Raw genomic sequence first — 19,673 nt, forward strand, 5'->3', positions numbered from 1 at the left:
AAAAAAGAGATCCCAGAGGTACTGAAAGCTACCATAACCTATAGGTTGGAATTTTCTCTATCGCTGGGTTCTTGAAATGCAGTCTCTAAAACAGCAGCCTTCTGTACCACCTGGTGGTTTGTTGGGAATGTAGATCCATAGTCTGCTCAGCCTTTATGTTGAACTTAACCCTCTACAAGGCACTGGGGTTTGAGAACCACTGTTGTGGGTCACACAGGTGAACAGCTGCTTGCATGAGCTGGATTAAGCAGCCAATCAGAGACCAGGGAAGATGGCAGCTGCCCAGTGTGCGCCTCAGGTAAGCTAGTGTTAGCCATTGTCTTTGGGAGCTGGGTCTCTGCTCTTTCCAAAGAAGTAATGAACCAGACTAGACAATTTCATTGGCGTAAGGTCACACTTTAGTTCAGAGACATATTTGTATAAATACTGAATTGGGTCCGCCCAGCAGGTGAAAGCCTGAGAACAAGTGGCTCTCTACAACCCTGTGATGGACACCACCGCCCTTGAGACAATGGATTTCCACACCGAAGACATCCATCTGAAGATAGCTCGAGATGGTGCTGGACCTTGCTTTGACATTCACCGTCCCAATGCCTGGCCTCATACCTCCCATACACTGATTTTCCCCCCGCTGTGAGGTAGATTGATTATTGGGGAAATCAAATAGAACAAATTTCTTCTTTTCCCTTTAACTTTGCTAGTCCTTTGCAAAGAGGCTGGCTCTGAAATCTCCCATTTGGATCAATAAATGCACTTTTACCTTTTAATCTATACCCTCTACTTGAACATAAGCAAGGTCCAGTCCACTAGACAGCCAGCTTTAGGATCCATCACCCTCATACTCTCCTCTTCCTTACGAATCAGGCAGTACCCAAAGGGTTGCAGTGGCAGGAGGCCTGGAAGGGCCATACCGTCTTGATATGTAGTATCACCTTAGAGAGGACCCTTGTCTATATCCCAGTAGCTCAAGTCCATAAGCCTAAGACATTTCCACCAAGGGGATCACAGGGGACATGGCTGGCTTCCACAGGGCTTGGCATCCTCGGGTTTCAGAGCCTCATCACAGGTGTCAGAGGCCTGACCTGAGGGGTCCCTACATTCCACAGTCCGCCGCTGCCAGCCACCTCCACAGGTGCTAGGGCATTCAGACCAGTCCCCCAGCACCCACTCTGCATAGGGCAATGACTGGATAATGTTGGTAGTTGCTCTTTCTTTGCTATTCTGTGTGCTGAAGTCCATGTCATTGGGAACAAAGAAGGTGTATCTGACTTTTGGGGGAAAGTCCTCACCAGACACAGTCAGGAGCTGTACTGTCAGAGGCTCAGGTAGGGCCTGGAAGCTCTGCAGCCGTTCCAGGGTAGCCATGGAACCACTGTACTTTAGGATGGTCCCCTTCATCAAGATGTCTTGCTCTATGGCAGAGATGGCCAGGTTGCCATTGAGCAGGTACTGCCCACTGGCTGTCTTCAGTGCCAAATAACTGCCATCATTCCGGACCCCTGGGTGGCTCCGTTGTTTAACATCAATGTTTGTGGCACCAGCTGGGATGGTGACAATGTCATTGTAGCCATAACTATGATAGAGATAGAAAAACTCTGTTAGGGCTGGTGGCTTCCCAGCTTAGAAATGGAGATGGGTCCCTCAGGTGACTGGGGGTGTGAACAGACAAAAAACAACTAGCAGATAATCAAGTGATTGCCTCAAAGTTCTAATTAATTTGATGTCAAAGCAGATAGAATTATCTTGGGCACTGGGCTTTCCATGGGTTTTTGCTTCATCTGGTAAATCTACAGTAGACACCGAGGCAGTTAGATGTGCAGCTCTAGACAGCAACACAGGAGAGCCTAGGAGAAAAGTGCAGGTAACCTGGCCCTTCCTTGGCTCAGGTGAGAACTCAAATTCATTTGCTGTCTTGCAGTGGTAAAAGTGGGTTTGGCTATCTCTAGACCTAGAGCTCAAACTCACGTGAAAAAAAAAATGACCCCGTTCACTCATGTCAAAACCCAGCCAGGATGGAGTCAAGCTGCATCTAATATTTGATACTATGGATAAAACTTGTTTCAAGCTACCTCTTAGGTGTGCCCAGACACTATGAGCACCATGATTTTTAGGGATACTTTCAGGGAAAATACTTCCAGGCAACTGTAGACATGGGGCATGGTTCCTTGCCCTTCTATGGGAATCTGGGTTATACAGGGTTTGCATAAACTATTGAGGAAAGACATCAGATGGATTCTGTACTCTTCGTTCTGTATGTCCAGTGGGGGCCAGTCTAAGGCTAGGGAAAGTGTTCAAGGCCGTATGTCAAGGACCTAGAAGAAAGGGGCCAAGGGACCCATGGTCTGAGAGCATATGGTTTTGTCCTTACTTATTTTGAGCTTAAATTTAAAAATACTTTCATTTTATGGTTCTATCTTTTTGAGATAGGCACTACCATAACATACTACCATATGTACATAGAAATGAGAAGATAGGTGAACAGGGAGGGAGTGAAGGAGAAAGGAAGGAAAGGAGAGAGAGGAGGAATATGGAGAATGGAGGGGTCTTTGACTAGTCAGGAGACAAAAACTCTGAGGTACTAGGAGGACTGGATGGAAGGCTTGAACACTAGAAAGTCACATGAGTGTACTTGATACCAGAGTGACAAAGGAAACCCTTGGCCTTGACCTTAGTCTCCCGGATTCTCTAGAAAGTGCAAGACACAGTGGAAAACAAACAATTACCTGGTACTTAAAGAACCTGACCTGGCATGCAGAGATGCCCTTGGTTTAATCTCTAGCACAGCAGGAGGAAGGGAAAAAGAGAAGAAACCCAAGGTCTCTTTCTGTCTATCACTAACTCAGTGTGACCTTAGCAGAGCCCATGAATCTTTCCTGTCTCAGTTCCTCAATCCTCATGTAGTTTTGGCCTTGCCCAATAGAATGAAAATGCTTTGGAATTCTCCGGGAGCTCTAATGTATATGGGGTGCTTGGATGTGAAAAGCCCCAAGTCCTTAGATGATAAGGCTGCTGAGCTCCTGGGTTGTGGCCTCTTCTCTGATGAAGATTTAGTCACGGAAAGACAGGCTTCACTGGCCTGAGGGTCTCCGTAACAGCCCTTAGGGAGCCATTTTGTGGTGACTCCTGTGTTACTCAGAGTTGCTCTCCTGCTAACTGACTCAGAGCTGACACATTCCCATCCATGTGGCCTCCAGCTCTAATAAAATAACGGCTGCCCTGGTCCCATCCTCTCCATAGCTAGATCCTGTTCCACATGCTCTATATTTCCCACCTCATGAAATCCTGACATTGACCACCAGAAGAGACCTCCACTGACGTTCTGTAGAGAAATGGAGTCTTGAGGTATTTATAAGATCCCCCATCTAGCTACACAACTATTAGCTAGCAGCTGTAATTTAAGCTCGAGGCCATCAGTGCCCAAGGCCCTTTATGTTCCTCTGTCTGGGTCCAACCTCTAGGAGACCCACCTGAAGGGGGTGAAAGAGCCGGAGACCTTCCTACAGGCAGTGCCTTTGCCTCCACACACCCCACATTTGTCGAGCTTCTTAGGTGAGTTCACCACGTGGTCACAGCCAGCCTTAACGCATTGTCCCCGGACGCAGATGGACAGAGTATCCGGCCCACACAGAGTGCCGTCGATCACCTGGGAAGGGAGAGGTAAGGGAGGGCATGTGGCTGGCACACAGAAGCCATCTGCAGGTGGGCGCGGCAATACGTGCCTGTCCTCCCATCCCCGTCTGAATCCAGGAGATTCTTACCTTGGCTTCAAACACTTTGAACTCACTCCTCCCCCGGGCTCTGCAGAACAGCTTGCATCGGTCTCGGGGAGACACTCCTGAATATTTGGGGACCCACTGCAGGAAATTCCCATCCAGGTCAGTGTGGTTGTAGGCATTATATTTCTCACACTGCTGCTCCCTGAAGCTTTTTCCTGAGAAGAGTAAGGAATGGCACAGAGGCAAGATACCTGCTTAAGGACTCTGGTAGTGAAAAATCTGAATCCAGGGTTTCTGTCTTTCTTTAGGCTTCAGACTCATCCCAAGGACACAGGCGCAAGCCCATTGTTTCTAGACACACCTGGATGGGGATGGGTGACCCTTTCCCGAAGGTCCAAGGAAAGGAGCCATCCAGACTCACATTGGGTTTTCTGGTACCAGTATCCTTTCCAGCCGAGGATGCATGATTGACACAGAGCTCCATTTTCAGGACTCCGCTAATTATACTTTATGCTGATTTCCCTAGTAACAACAGACTCGTGGCAGACTCGTGATATTTCTAGCCCCGGTCTTGCCACTTTCTATAATTCTGAATATCTTAGGGAGAGCTCCACCTGCAGGTACTATAATTACCCCCAAATCTGATCATTGGTTTGATTTGGCATTTGTTATTATGCTTTAGAATGAGACTGGCACCCAGCACCCTGAACATCTGAACCTCTCTCTGGACTATTTCTAATCTAGCAATGACGTCTTCTGCTGAATTCAGGAAAACCTGTGATTTCAAATGCCTGCCTATAACTCTCATAATCCCAAGCCCAGGCCTCACGCCATCCTTTGGGGCATGAGTTCTCAGCCTCCCGGGATCCTCTCCAGTGCTCACACATGAAGGCATGTGTGCACAGCCTTCAGACCCTTCAGAAGTGAGTGTCTTGAATGAATCCTGAATGAAGCCTGCCTTTCCTATCACGCATCTCCACCCTAGCATCTGAATGGCTGGAGACTTCTAAACACAGATGTGCAGTGTTGAGTTTGTGAGCCCATCCTGCCGAAGGGGTCCTGGCTGTAACTGGAACCCCATCAGGGTGACCTGATAAGATAGTTGTGTCATGGACAATCCACATATGCTTTATGTTTCAGGCTTTACGGACCTTTGTGGTCTGGCTTTGACACGCTGCAACTTCTGATTGGCTCCACCTGAGCAAATGATAGTGTTTCTCATACCTGCTGCATGCTGGCACATAACCTCCTGTCTCACTAGCCTTGCTTGGCCTAAACTCTCTAGGCTTCCTGTCCTGAATTCCTCAGAAGCTCAGGGTTGCTGCTTTACAGCTTAAGAGTCAATTCCTGTGTAAAAGAATTTATCATTAGCTGCATTGCAAAGAACAGAGACCATGCTTGTGCATCTGTATCTTCTTTATCTATTATAGCTATGGACACAGAGGCTCTGGCTGACGCTAGATAGAAATGGTTGGTCTCCGTGAATGTGAAGTTATAATGTCACCTATCATCCAGGCCTACCTTGACAACTCTCATTAGTACCAGAAAGAAATTTCTAGAGCGCATACCATCACCGATCCTCCCTGTTTAGCAAAACTGCAGAGTGCACAGATTTTCCTATTAGGCACCCAGCCCAATGCCAGGGCATCTTGGCAGTTGGGGGAATTTCTCCTAAAGCTTCCCTTGTCTTTTCACATTGCCAACACTTCCTGGAGCTGCCCAGACTGGCACTGGAGTAGATGGTGGCAATTTTTTTTTTTTCTGATTCCCTTTACTAAGTTGGCTACTGCCCCTTTCCACCTTTGAGTTTGTGTGTGTGCTTTCTAGCATGACCTAGGTGATAGGAATGAGCAAGGGGAGGCAGAGGTAGTTCTCCTTCTGGGGAAGGCTCTGTCAGGCTGTTGCCATGGCCCCACGGGAAGATGGGCAGCTCTTCTCAGAAGGAATGTGCTGCCCGGGAATCAATCACACTCAGAAACCCTCCCTCCTGCCTGGGCTGAATGCTGGCTGGAGAGACCTTGGAGGTTTGGCTTTGACACTTGCTTTGAAAAAGGCTGCCATCTGCATGGAGAGAAGGGTTCAGATGCCTCTGAGAGGATTATTACCCTCCACACAACCCCTCCTCAAAGGTCCCTCCCAGACAGATTTGGTTGGCAGTGACATGCCTTGTCTCTCTACAGCTCAGAAGACCAGGACAAAGGTCCTGGTCCCTTCTTTGACATCACCAACCTCTCCCTAAAGTAAGAGCAGTCCTGGGCACTTGAGGACTGTTCTCAAGCTTGGTGCCCTGCAGAGGCCATGAGAATCAGGACCAGGGCTCAACTCTGCACCTGAGGAGACTTCCCTCCCCTCCTCTTGGGACCTGTTGCACCTACATCATCAGCTCTTCCGGCAGGTAATTACCATTTGGTGGACACTCCTCTGTGTTGCATGATTGGTACTTGACTCTCTCACCCAGGCAAAATCTTCCTCCATTCTGAGGCACTGGATTGTCACACTCACGGTTCGAAAACTGTATTCCTCCTCCACAGGTGCGAGAACATTCTCCCCAGGGTCCCCATGGACCCCAGTCTCCATCTACCACAGCCTGCAACACATAATGCCACTGCATCAGGACCAGAGGGGAGCAGATTTCATTTGTTTATGCTACCTGGTGGCTGTGGGTCTGACTTCCTCGTCTAGTTATTCTCTTCTGAGCGTATGGAGTTCTGTAAGTGATTTCAACTGCCTGTTTAATGATAGTGTGGCTTCCTTGGATGCAGCTTAGTGAGCACGGAGGCTGTGCTAGGTTTGTTTGCAGTGACTGCCCCATGTATATGAAACAGTATCTTACCCTAGCCAGGTGCTCAACATAGTATCTGCTGAATCAGTGTGAGGGAAAGTATGAGGGATAAGTTTGGGTCAGGGGCAATAGGTGTCCATGTTGTTCTCAATGGGAGGAGTCTAGGGTCATTGTAGTTGCCTCATCTGGGGAGGATATATGTCACTAGCATTTAGCAGATCAAGACAACAATTTTTCTAAATAACCAATAGTGCGCAATTCCCCCAAAGCCTTTCCCAGCTCCAACTGTCATAGCGCCAAGGCTGAGAAACCCTGGTCTAAAGAAATGGCTACTGAGAAGTCTTGCCACAATTCTATTGACTACTGGTTCGAGGGTTAGGGCCGCGCTGAGGCAACAAGCAGAAGCACTTCCAAGTTTACAACTGACTTATGAGAAAAAAAAAAAGCCTTTCCTTCAATAGCTCCATCAAGGGTTCTAAATTAATTTTTTTCTATTACTAAAGCAACACTTTGCTCATATAAAAATGAAAACAGAAGACTGTAAAAATAAATACAGGAAAAAAGAAAGAAAGCAAGCTAACAAAATGTACCACTGCCCAGAAAGAGACCACTCCTGTGGTTTTCATAGTATCCTCCAAATACACCATCCTACAGCAGCGGTGCTTTCCCTTGTCAGAGGCATGGCACAGCACACGAAAGTCAGTTTCCAATCCTGCCTTTTCTCTTTAAGGACAGATGATCTCCCGACTGTTTTATGTCACTCTCGAAGCTTGCTTGGTCCTGCCTCTGAGATGGGTGGTTCTCCTCTTCTCTCAACACCAAGAGGAGAGAATGAATGGGGATAACAGGAAGTGGCTGAGCTGGAAGCCATGAATGCTGAGCCAGCCCAGTCTTCAGATGGGAGTGTGTGGCTCCCACAGCCCAGGAAGTCTCCCAAGCTTAGCACAAGAGCATGCCACCAAGGACAGCCCTTGGAACGTGCTCGGGCCACCGTGGCGATTCAGTTCTGGGCAGGGCCCAGGCTGTGAAACTCATCGGATGGTATTTCATCACGAAGGCTCCATGACTTGCAGTAAGAGAAATGTGATCAGCCTTGCTGTTTGGATGTATTAAGAGCAGGGAGAATAAGTGAACCGCTGAAAACCCTCGCTGGCGCTGCCTGGGTTTTTCACACAAGTTTCCTCTGTACTGGGCCAAGCTTTCTCCTTCTGGACACAGGCCACTCGGATCCCTTCTCTATTGGAGTTTGACATTCTTACCATTGCGCGTATTCTCTGATTTCTACTAAGGCGCTCAGCTTAAACATGGTAGGCTATGAATACTCAGTCCTTGATGAAATGTTCCTATTCCATGTCACTCTCTATTTATAGTAGAGTCCTCTAGGCTCTCATTTGTTGAGTGCCCACTTTCTGGTCTTCACACTTTCACTAATCTGTGTAAGTTCTCAAATTAGCTACAAAACAGCACCAAAAAGGAGATGATAAACTCCATGAAGCAATGGCAACATCCCCTTGACATGAGCAAACCTCAATGTGGGGGTAATTGCCATTTGTTTTCTTGAAGGACAACTGATTTTTCTGATAAGTAACACTTGCAGCTTGGCCTGGAGTATCTTAGCTCCTGACTCTCACATATACAGCCTTTTCATCTCCCTCCAGCTTTCCTCTCCTCCCTTTATCTCCTATCTATTTTCCTCACCTTGGGATTCTCCACTTCCTCCTTAAGCACACAGCTGCCATCCAGGCATAGGCGCTCGGGGCCACAGGGTGTACCATCAGCCCAGAGCAGACTGCCATTCTTTGTGTGGCAAATGGGCTCATCACTATCTTGATGACGGCACCAGAGCTGCATGCAGATGTCTTCCACAGAGGTGTTGGGGCAGTGGCGGAAGTCAGGCCCAAAGATCTGCTTGCACTGCTGGTCCAGCTCATAGAGGGTGCTGTGGCCTGGGAGCCCTGTAGGGAGGGGAAGGACCGAGGTGGGGGCATCCAGGAGACAATCTCCTGAGAACAGAGAAAACAGTTGAGTCAGAACAAGGGGAGGGCCTTGCCCTCAGCTCTGCATGGTCTTCTGAGCTCCTACACTAAGCTCCAGTTCTGAATGATGTACTTTAGTATCTAGGCATACTGGTTTCTTCATCTTTGATCTAAATGTCACCAACATCCAACCACGTACATGGAACTTGTTTAATTCTGGGCAACTGTAGCAAAGGTTTCTGCAGGATGAGTTTTCTTTTGCTGTCCAGAACATGTCAGGTACATTCCCTGTGACACTCACTATGCATCTAGCGACTGCACATCCCACTTAAAGCTTAAGAACCCTGACATGCAAATAAAGCCTGAGTACTGACATTTGTGCAGTCTGCTATTTTCACATCGGCTGTATCCCCGCCTCCTTTAGAAGAATCTAGAATACTGCTCTGTTCAACAGTCTAAAATTCTTTATCCAGGCACCCCTGCCCTATGTTCTTGCTATCTTGTGACCTGCCACACTCTTTTTGTCATCTCCAGCCTGGAACATTCTCTTCTTTGCTCTTTCAAACTACAAACAGTCTTCTATTCTTTCACATTCTGCTTAAACTCACCACTTCTAGACAACCTTCTCAGAGTAATTCCTTCTGTTTTGGAGTGAATAAATCTAAGTTAGCCCAGAGCTTGGGCTATGGGAAGATGAGGACAAGGACGAGCATTCTGGGAAGATGCTTAGCATGCCTTTCTAGAATGACATGCCTCTGAAGTCTCTCCCCACCCTATAAGCTTTGTGAGAAAGCACAGCTGCAGAGAGTCCCCAAGGCAGAGCAGGTGCCAACAGCCATGAAAGAGGCTCTCTAGAAGATGGGCGGGGGTGGGGGTGGGGAGCTGAGTGAGGCATACCGTGACCATCATCCAGAAGCTCTGTGAGGTATACAGCACTGCAGGGAGACCAGGGTAGCGTCTTGTTCACGTGGATGAAGAATGGCGCCATCATGTGGTACTTGCCCATGGGTCCAAACAGCCTCGCACAGGGCTTAGAATCATCATGGGGCATGCTGAGAACGTGCCCTGGTTGTGGGTGAGAGGAGCAGAGAGGTGTGGTTCATTCTAGCTGCCCACCTTCAGGTGCCCTGTCCTGCCCATATGTTCCCTATGTGACCAGCAGTGTTGATGGGTTCAGGAATCCTTTCCTGTTACCATCTCCTCATTGGCCACACAGGGCCCCCCCCCCCCCCGAACACTTTCATTTTAGGTCTTACTCTCAGCATCCTACTTCCAGGAATTCTTTTCAGAGAACTGAGGACCACTGAGATCTTTCATTTTTTGACCAAAAAGGATCTCAATTCACTTTCACTGTTGGCTGTCTAACATGGCTCTCTCTTCATAATCCATCTTCCCATAAAGCCTGAATACTTAGCTTACTTACATCATCACAGTAACCGAACACTTCCTCCATGTTTTGGCATTCTCTGGGTAATGCTGCTGATGGTGCAGGACACCAATCTAGCACCTTGTTTTATGCTCAGAGTAGGAGTGGAGTCAGTAATGTCAAGTATAACATCTATCTATATAGAACTACTTGGTCAATGGCTACATGTGAGGCTGCCTCCTTCTCAGAATACAAGCAGCTGTATACTTAAAGGAGGCAGCTTCTGCTGATGTCTGAAGCAAACCCTGCCATGACAAGACTTACCTAGCTCATGGGCCAGGGTGTAGGCTGCCTGCAGTCCCTCATCTTTGATGACTGAACAGCTCTTGTTGGGGTCGCAGATGGTGCCAACGTCTGCCATTCCCAGGGTGTCGCACTGCTCCCCCTTCCCGCAGAAGTTCTGTTTTGGTGAAGAGAGCATGCTAGGTTACAGGGCTAGGCACGGAGACCAGGAGTAAGTGCCCCCTGCGCCAGTCAGCCTTCTGAGAGGCACCTGATGGTGGAAGCATTACTGAGCCTTCCAAAGTGTTTAAAAAAGAATGGGATAATCAGTAGAGTTTACAATCTAGACATTCCACCTCATTGTCCTGACTCCTTGGGCTTTCTGTCTTGGTTGTGACAGTTAGTTCACCTATCCTTGTTTTTTCTAAACTAGAGAGGAGCTCAAGAAACATATCATTCAAACAGCACCAACATCCACACCAAGACCACATGTGCATGTGTGTGTATGGCTATGTGTCCCTGCATTCGTGCAGGTGCTCACTCATGCAAGTATATATCTATATCTATATACACACACACACTCGTGTGGCAGCAGGAGGGGGCCACTGAGTGATAGTTGGTCTGCCTGGGACTCCCAAGGCCTGCTTTGAGAGGTAGATCTTCACAATTGCTCAAAGTCTAGCTCTACAGTAAGAAGGCTTGGGCTTAACTTGAGCATTACTCCTTCCTGCTCTATGGCCTCTTGGTGCCTCAGTTACCTCAGTTGCAAAATCCGATAGAACAGCATTTCATTTCCACCTGTGGCTCTTGTAAGGACAGATGGCCTTGGCCTGGCACACATGACTGGGTTCACGGGCCTTCAGGGAAGCTGTTTAAGTCACCACAGCCATCCTCCCATGTGAAAACTCCAGGTTACCATCTCAATGACTAACCAGACTGAAGACAGAACTCCCTTCCCCTTTCCATTTCCAGACCTCTCTCGGGGTTGCCTGAGTCTGTCTCCTCTTGATATGACCTCAGCAGACAGCTGGTCACAAACTTTTGGAAAAGAGCCCTTATTAGATTCTTCTCCCCTTGCAACGGTCTCACACTTGTCCTCATGACCTCCTCATCATTCCAGCAAGAGGCCTCCAAAGTCCAGCTGGGGCCAGCAGGGAGACAGTTCCCATGTTTGGAAAGGCCTCAAAAGCCCTCCCTTTGATCTGTCCATCCCATCTCCCATCTTTCTGGGCTTTCAGAGTCCCTGGGCTTTTCCCAGCCCACACACCTGTCTGGTGAACAAAATGGCGGTGTCGTAGTGCTCTGGGTGGCGGTCGCTGGGCTTGTTGAAGCGCCGCTGCCAGCCACAGAAGTTGCGCAGTGTGAGACCTCCGTTATCCGACACCTCCGGGCCCCATCCTTCCTCTTCCACTATCAGCACTTTCACCACCACGAGGTTGATGGAGTTCCGGATGCTCGGGTGCTTGTAGAGTCGGGCTGCCATTGACATCACTGTGAGGATGTGGTTCTACCGGGGAGGAGGGGACAGCGGAAGAACACTATCACTTTCATGGCTTTGGCTGTCCTCTCCTACCACCTCTTGTTAGGAGACACTTATCTCACACATGCTGGGCTCTGGACTGAGCTTTAGCTGTGTAGCACCCCAGGAGGAGTAGCATCAAGACATTTGAGGACTTGGTGTTGTTTCCACAGAGAAGATGACCAAGCCTTCATGGCTTGTCCAAGATTACAAGCCCAATGAACCATCATCTGAACCTGGACCCGTGTGATCACAAAACTTACTCATTTAACATCCAGACCAGCTCATGTGTGACCCACTTCCTAGGAATTAATTAAATTCTACACAGACAGCTCTTCCATTGCACCAACAACATTTCCAATGCATCAAAAGCTGTATATATTTGAACTGCAAATAAAAAGTTCTCTTGGGTTGGATGGCTTATCCTGACTGCCCGGAACACCAACTGGTTCCTTGCCAGGGAACCCGTCTTGCCTGGCATCACTCCAGAAGCAATAATTGAGGACTCACAGTGAATGGAATTTCCCTCTTAGAATCTGTCTGAGCATTTTCCCGATGTTCACCGGGATAACATCTACTTTTTAGCATGGGAACCATTAACTCTGAAAACTTTGCTCTAACAATTAGCAACAGCTACTCTGCAGTAGCCACTGGTGGCGGCGCGTTGATACATCAACTCATTAACTTCTCACAGCAGCAGGCCACTGACATTCTGCTTCTGAATGAGAGAGTTATTCAAGTTCGGTAAGTTCTTGAAGATCACGCTACTATTAAAGCCAAGATGCCAGCCCAGGTGTGTGTCCGAGGTTCCACATTCCTTTCTAGAGTTCCCCAGAGTTCAGTCTTCTGGTTTCTGCCTGAACAGTGTCCCCACCCCCAGTATTTATGCACGTCTCCTTGAGGCTTGAGAGAAGCCAGAGGGCCTAATGAGACCCACATGCAGAGGATCCCACCTGCTCGCAGTTCCACCCAGGCCAACTGAAGAGCCTATGCAACTACGTCATTAGTTGGCCTCTGGCCTATCCTTGAACTGCCAACTGCTCTCTTGCTGGATTCCAAGGCTTTGAGGGGAGGCCAGATGGGAGCTTGTTGTCCTGCCTCAGGGACCTCATGGCTTATTTTTCAGAGGCAGAGACAAAGGGTGACAAGCTGGCATGCCTTGAGCCCATGGTGTGGCCAGCTGAGCAGTTGCTTGCGTGCTTTGCCTTTTTTTGCTTCCTGAAGCTTCACCTCCCTCCGCTTCTCTCTCTGTTCTCCTGTGGCCTAAGAGGTGGGAGTAGAAGAGGAGGAAAGGCTATGGAGGGGACATTCCATTGAGGAAGGCCATGTGTGGGAGTTCCAGATGCGTTTCATTATGTGTGAATGGGACCTGTCTGTTCGTCCTGCCAGCAATAGACCAGATGTTTCGTTACTCCCACAAATGGGCTGGCAGGTTTCTGAGCTCAGGTTACTTAGTATGCCATGCACTCCAGCTTGTTTAGGCTGGTGTAAACATCTTATCAGCAAAGCTGCAACTTGGCATTTGTTCTGTGAGTTGGATTGCTGAGGGGAAAAATGCAATCACATCATTATGCAACTGGGGGTGAGCCCTGAGGAATGGTAGCTTGAGAGACAAGTCCCTGGCCAGATCTTCACTGTTTCTTGAGGGAGGACAGACAGTCTCCTGGTCTGTCTAATGAGGCTAGGATCTGACTGGACCAACCCCTGGGAATCTCTTCTGGAGAAGTCTGCAGCTATTCTTCCGGGATTTCTTCCTGTTGAGTTCCAGTTCAGTGATCTGAATACTAGGGAAGATGAAGTCTCTTCAAAACAGTATGAGGGCAAGATGCTGATTTCTAGACGTTCAACCGAGGTTGTGAGGAACTAGAAGATTTCAGGGTCTGAGAATGGTCTGTATACACAAGCTGATCACACCAAACCAGATTTAGGCAGAGTGACAGATAGTTCACTAGTTCCTCAGAGAAGAGGCAAAGGGCTACGTGGAGGAATTTATGGACAGTATAGAGAATTTATGAGATCCTTTTCTCCACATATTGAACAGCAGTCAGGCGAGACTGCTGAAGGCTATGAAGACATTTTAAGTTCTTCTCTGTCACTGACGATCTCAGAAGGTAATCTGCATAGTGGAGGGTCACAAAGATTTCATGGTTCAGTGCTCTTTTCAGAACCTCCAGTCCTTGTCTTACTGAGAAGCAGGTCATCTCCACTATCTTCCATGTCCAGCTAGGTCTTCTAGACACATCTCAGTTCTCCAGGGACAAGGGTTGCTAAGCATGGGGTAGGTATGGCTGGAGTCTGTATGCTTCTGACTCCCCATCTGTTCTCTAGGTCCTGAAGGATGGACCTGACTTAGAGATACAGGGAGCAGGCCCAGGTGCCAGTCAAGGAAAAGGTCAAATGGCTCCCTTGCTCTGCCACCTGGTGTCTATTTATACCTCTCTGCTTACCACACAAGTACAAACTGTGAGCTAAATGGGAGTGGGAACGAGATTCTCCCCTACTGACTGAGGACCCTGTTGTTTGGCAGGCAACCTCCAGAACTATGCCAGAGTGATCGAAGCCCATGAATACTATGGTCAAGGTGCATCAAACAACTTAACTTTTCTTAGGTAAAAGTGGCATTCTTTTCTGAGGTCTTCTTCATCAGTACACCCAGAATTCTTTGAGCTACAAGTAAGGACTTCCTTCCCTAGGATCTTGGATGCTTCTGTGGCAATCAAAGCCTACTTTTGGGATCCTTGAGGAGGCTGAGCTTTGGCAAAATGCACTACCAGTGGCTCTTCATCCTGGCTACAATGTCACCTGTAGTACTTTCCTTATCTGCTCTCGCACAGTAGGTACTAAGTACTGTGTGGCACACCTGGGGACATCAGAAGAATGGTAATGTATGTCCACATATGCTATTCTTATCTGCCTTCCTGGTATGACTCTAGGGCCTAGGATAGTGCTGTAAGGAGGAACGAGAGAAGCAGAGGGAGAGGGAAGAGCAAGATTCACATAGCCATCCTTTATCACACCTTGTTTCCTGAACAGCAAGAGGTGTTGCTGCTGCAAAAGCTACCCTTATTCAGAACTTCCTGACCGACTATAGACATTCAGAGCTGAGGCAATCTGCAAAGATGGTTTCTCTGCCATGTAGGACAGCAAAGCTGAAAAGCAGTAGCTAGCATTCCAGCGATGTGTAGCCACACCGTTATGCCCAGTCTGACAAATGCTTTCAACCACTAAGGGCATGGCAACTCTAGGAATAGCTATGTCTTGCTGAGCATCAACTGTCTACCATGCCCCGGCTCAGATGTGCTTCATGTTTTGTTACATTCTCAAGACAATCTTAGGACTTGGGTGAAGAAATCAAGGTACAGAGAGATAGATACTTGCCTAGGAATTCTCAGTTACTTCTATTTTCCTCCTAAGTCTATGTTCCTGGCCACACTACCATCAGTCTTGGCGGCTACAAGGAAAACAAAACTCAAAGCAAGCAAATAAGCAAGCCAGGCTGCCCTGCCACGATCTACACACATACAATGTTTGATATTTGGACATTTTTGGGGGGAAATAGTCTCTTTGGTCATTCTGGCTGCAGAAGATACAAGAGCTGGAAAGGACCCAGTGTTTGGAAGGTAGGCTGAACATAATTAATAGAACGTAACAGTTTTATACCCATGAAAATTGACATAACTACAGAGCTGATGAAGCTTGTACCTGCGTATCATCCAAACCAGCACACTACGACAGCAAAAGATGACACTCTTTATATTGATGCTATCAGGCAGAGATTCCTCTGGGCAAACCAGGGTATAGGATAGCTATAGCCCTAGGGCCTGTGGGGAACATTCACCACAGAAGGTAGAGGTAAGTAAATGAGATGACGTGACAGTCTCTGCCTGGAATCAGCTCCCAGGATCCTTGCACCTGGGAATGCTCCCTTTTGCTCTGGGAAAGGAGAACCGCTTACTGCTGGGACTCTGTTCTGCTCCAAGTCCACCCAGGGGACACTTAGTAGCGTCTGAGATGTACACAAAGTTAATGGACTCTCCTGAGGTGGTCCCTCTTTTCAGAAAGCTCCCTTTGTCACAACTCTGACAGAAACCACAGCTGTCCAAGGCTCCAGAATTCCTGAGTGTTTTGAAGGAGGACCAGGTGTGTTCACACAAGTTGATTTTCTCTGAGAAAACCAGCGAGTCCCGGTACTTTGAGACTTGGCTAATTCAAAGCCACCCCCTTCATACAGAAGTCAGTCCTTAATACGAAACCTGCAAGGAGGTTCTTGGCAATTCATTCATACAGATAGAAGTCACTTTGGGGTAAATTGGGTAATGGGGTGTTGATGGTAAGAAGAGCCCTAGTCCTTTAAGGAAGAACAGGCATTTGGACAAGGTAATGCGTTCTGATCTAAGCATCTCTGAGGCTGCCTTATGATGAGCCCTTAACTCTGCAGCCAGATAAGTAGGTGGAGGGATTAAGTGAACTCACTTGCTGAGTTCTGAGTTCTGATAAATGTCGTTGTCACTTAGCAATGACACTAGTCTGGATCATAGCCAATTCTTTCTTGAATCTTTGAAGGCAAAGCTTCTGAATGGGACTTGGCACTTTGATGGGGCATCTTGAGACTCCTGGATTTAAGGAGCATGTCACAATATAGACAGCCATTAGAGAGTGAACAGAACCATGGAACTTCTTCATGAGAAGATACAGTATGATACAGCAACAAAGAATGCTAGACTTAGGATCAGGAAACGGGTTATGAGGCAAATCTAGTTTGCCACAGTCAGCAGTGTGACCTTAGGAAAGCTACAAGCCCTCTGAGCTGTATATTCTTCCTCTTGCTCTCTCACAGGCATTTCTGTTGAGGTCATGCATGTAAAACCTATAATGGAACATGCTCAGAGAGCAGTGGAACAATCCAGAAGTTGGGCTCATCAGAAAGCAGTCTCACGGATGCCTAGACAAGAAACTATTACCTTGTCCAAGCACCTTAAAGGATCAGGGACTCTTATCATCACCACCAACACCCCCATGACCCAAAGACACCCTAAAGTGACTCCCATCTGTGTGAATGAATTGCCCAGAGCCTCCTTGCAGGTTACATGTTAAGGACTGGCTTCGGCATGGAGGAGATAGTTTTGAATCAGCCAGGTCTCAAAGTACCAGGACTTGTTTTTCACAGTGAAAGCCAACTTGTATGAGCAACACGCCTGGACCTCAGGCAGAAGCCAGCATAACCTGGGACAGAACCAGATGTCCTGCTTCAGTAGCTCGAGAATTCTGGGGCATGGACAGCTGTGGACTTTAGGGATGCCAAGTACCTCCTCGAAGGAAATGTTTAACAACTCAGTGTTTAAATGAGGAGCTGAGAGAGGTGCTAGGGAGGACATTTTGGCTCTGTGTTCTTAAAAACTGATTTGTCCTGAATTTTCTCCATGTTCTTGTTGGTCTTTCTACATTTTGGGCATCAAGCAGATGTCAGAGATTGGTCCAGTTGGGGAATAGATATAATTTTTTAGCTCTGGTTTGTTCCTGGAGAAGCCTGGAGCTAGATGTAGTGGTCTCGGTGAATTGGGAAGCCTTCTCCTCATCCTTCTCTGCATCTCCAATACTTACTGGGGTGAAAGGGGTCAGAAGAAGTGGCTGGTGCCTCCTCTTAGGGTAGGCAGAGGATCAAATATGACATCAGCACAGAGCAAACCTCAGGAGGGCCGATGGCTCAGAGCTGTTTGCAGTGTTCTGAGTAGAGCTGCCACCACAAGAGCACTCAGGGACATCCTGCTCCAGGTTTAACTGGTCTGCGCAGTGGATAGAACAGCCCTCCCCACCTGGTTCTCACTGGAACTTTCTCATCAAGCACATCATCATCATCCGGGGAGGGTAGGAAAGATCACACGAGAAGCAGTAGGCTCTGTTTCTTTGTCTGGCCATTCTGCAAAGGTAATGCCCATGCCCCACTCAGCCTACAACCGAAAAAAGCCAGGCACGGGTTGGGTCTAGCTAGGATGGGGACCCTGATCAACGACATGATCACTGTCGATGCTGGGATCCCTGACTGATCTCTGAACGGGTCAGTATTCTCTACTGAGCTAACATTTACGGTTCCCTATGTCCAGGAAGTGGGACTCTTACCCCTTCTCCTTCTGGTAAGATCTTTGCCCTGTCTTCGTAGGGACAGATTGGGGAAGACTTCTTGCCGAGTCAGTACCAACCGCATGCAGTAAGGAATGTTCAGCTACTAGCCATAGCGTCCCGGCCTCAAGTTTTTCTGCCTAGGTCAGTTGAAAGCTGACTCTGGGCTGCGGTGTATGAGGTGTAAGGAGGCAGGCAGACCAAGCCCAGCCCTGGTTCTTCGAATACAGTAACTGAAAAAGTCCATCCTTTAGCCCTGGTTCCTCCCCTTTCTCACTGAAAGTTCAGTTTCCTGGGCTGAGCCTCCAGGCAGAAATTCTGTTCTCCTTCCTTCTTGCGCTGGATGCTGGCATTGCCAAGTTCTGCCGGGGCTGAGCGCCAGGTTGGCAAGGTAGCCCATGCCCCTTGATCAGAACCACCTGGGCGTACAGAAGTTGGACAGCCTCCTTCCAGGTTCAGTTCCCTCTAAAGTCTTTTACTTACAGGAACCTCAATTCTGTACCCAAACACAGTCCCAGGCACCTTGTCCCAGCCCAGCTTCCTGTACTAGGGAGTCTCAGAGAGTCTCGGACAGTAAAGAGGTGCAGGAAGCTGGACTAGGAGGGCAGGGCTCTTTGAACACAACGTGCTGTTTTCCTTTGGGAGAAGCAGGTGCCTGGGGACTGCGGGAGACTCAGGATGCCACCTCAAAAGAGACAGCCAGCTCCTCTACTGTAAACTGGAAGGGGTCGGGAAGTAGGAAGCAGGGACGGCAGAAGTTAATGGAGTTACTGCTCTTTCTCAGAAAGGAGAAAGTCCCCTTCGGGGTTGGGCTTGGACGCGCGAGGGATTTCCCCCCCACTGGGAAGGGAAGGATTGAAAGTCATCGGGTAAGCAAAGGAGTGTAAGAGTCTGCGGAAGGCTCCTACCTGCAGGTCCGTCCCATAGAAGGCGGCCATGGACGCGTCAGCCACCAGCAGGGTTTCCACGAAGCGAGCCTCGGACACAAACCTCCTGCTCCTAGTTTTGGATCCGAAGGGTGGGGGCAGTTCGCGGGAGTTTTCTGCGTCTTTGCGCGACCCCCCTTCGTCCTGCTCCCTGTCCTCCTTGTTGTGACTCCTCTCCTGTCCCTGCCCCTCACCCATCTCCACTTCCCACTCCAGTCTCCGAGGGAGGGGGAAGACCTCCGCGGCTGCGAGCCCGGGGTCTTGGCGGCGCTGCCCGGGTCCCCAGCGCTGCAGGCGGTGGGGCTGGTCCAGGGAGTCCCCAGCGCCCTGAGGCTGAATGGTGAACTCCTCGCCTGCCAGCAAGAACGAACCGCTCAGCCCGCGACACAGGCTCACGGCCGCCAGCGACTCCCGCTCCCCATTCACCGTGCCCGAGAAGAAGCAGCCGCGCAGCCCCGGCTCGCCCCCGGCCGCCGCGCTCGAGCCCCCCAGGCGCTCGATCTTGAACTCGGGCGCCAGGAAGCTGGCGTCGGGCACCAGGCGCAGCACGAAGCCCTGGCCGAAGGCGGACAGGTGGAAGGCGAGCTCGCTCGCGCTGCCCGGCAACCGCGTGGGCACCACCAGCTCCGAGGCCTGCGCCCCGGTTCCCGGCCCCGCCGGGGCGCCACAGACGAGTGGCGGCGGCGGCAGCTGCAGTAGCGGCAGCAGCAGCAGCAGCAGCAGGGGCAGCGGCAGGAGGAGGGGCGGCCACCGAGCGGCGGTGGGGTCTCGGAGCATGGGGGCGGAGGGCTGCGGAGAGCGGGAGAGGGAAGAAGGCCGGGCAGGTGCTGGTGGCCCGAGGCGGCCGGGCCGCTCTCTCCAGGAAAAATGATCAATCAGACGGGGAGGCCGCCTCGGCCAGCGGCAGCAGGCGCGGCGGTCCCCTGGCGGCCCCTCCGGTTCGCGCAGCCCGCTCCTCCTGGCGTCCGCCAGCCAACCTAGCAGAGCTG

At 49.4% G+C, this 19,673-nt stretch overlaps 1 protein-coding gene across 1 annotated transcript; it reads right to left on the minus strand.

Moving 5' to 3' along the window:
- Positions 1-387: 387 nt before the first annotated feature.
- On the minus strand, positions 388-19,461 carry Adamts8 (ADAM metallopeptidase with thrombospondin type 1 motif 8). The gene is made up of 9 exons (XM_055601380.1): positions 18,667-19,461; positions 11,390-11,629; positions 10,165-10,300; positions 9,372-9,539; positions 8,197-8,501; positions 6,120-6,303; positions 3,759-3,931; positions 3,468-3,643; positions 388-1,573 (listed from the first exon to the last, which is right to left on the minus strand). The coding sequence occupies exons 1-9, from the start codon at positions 19,459-19,461 to the stop codon at positions 1,003-1,005; spliced, it is 2,748 nt and encodes a 915-aa protein (XP_055457355.1). The 3' UTR covers positions 388-1,002.
- Positions 19,462-19,673: the final 212 nt, after the last annotated feature.

Source organism: Psammomys obesus, unplaced genomic scaffold (genome assembly GCF_907164565.1).
Source record: "Psammomys obesus unplaced genomic scaffold, mPsaObe1.curated_primary_1811, whole genome shotgun sequence".
NCBI lineage: Eukaryota > Metazoa > Chordata > Mammalia > Rodentia > Muridae > Psammomys > Psammomys obesus.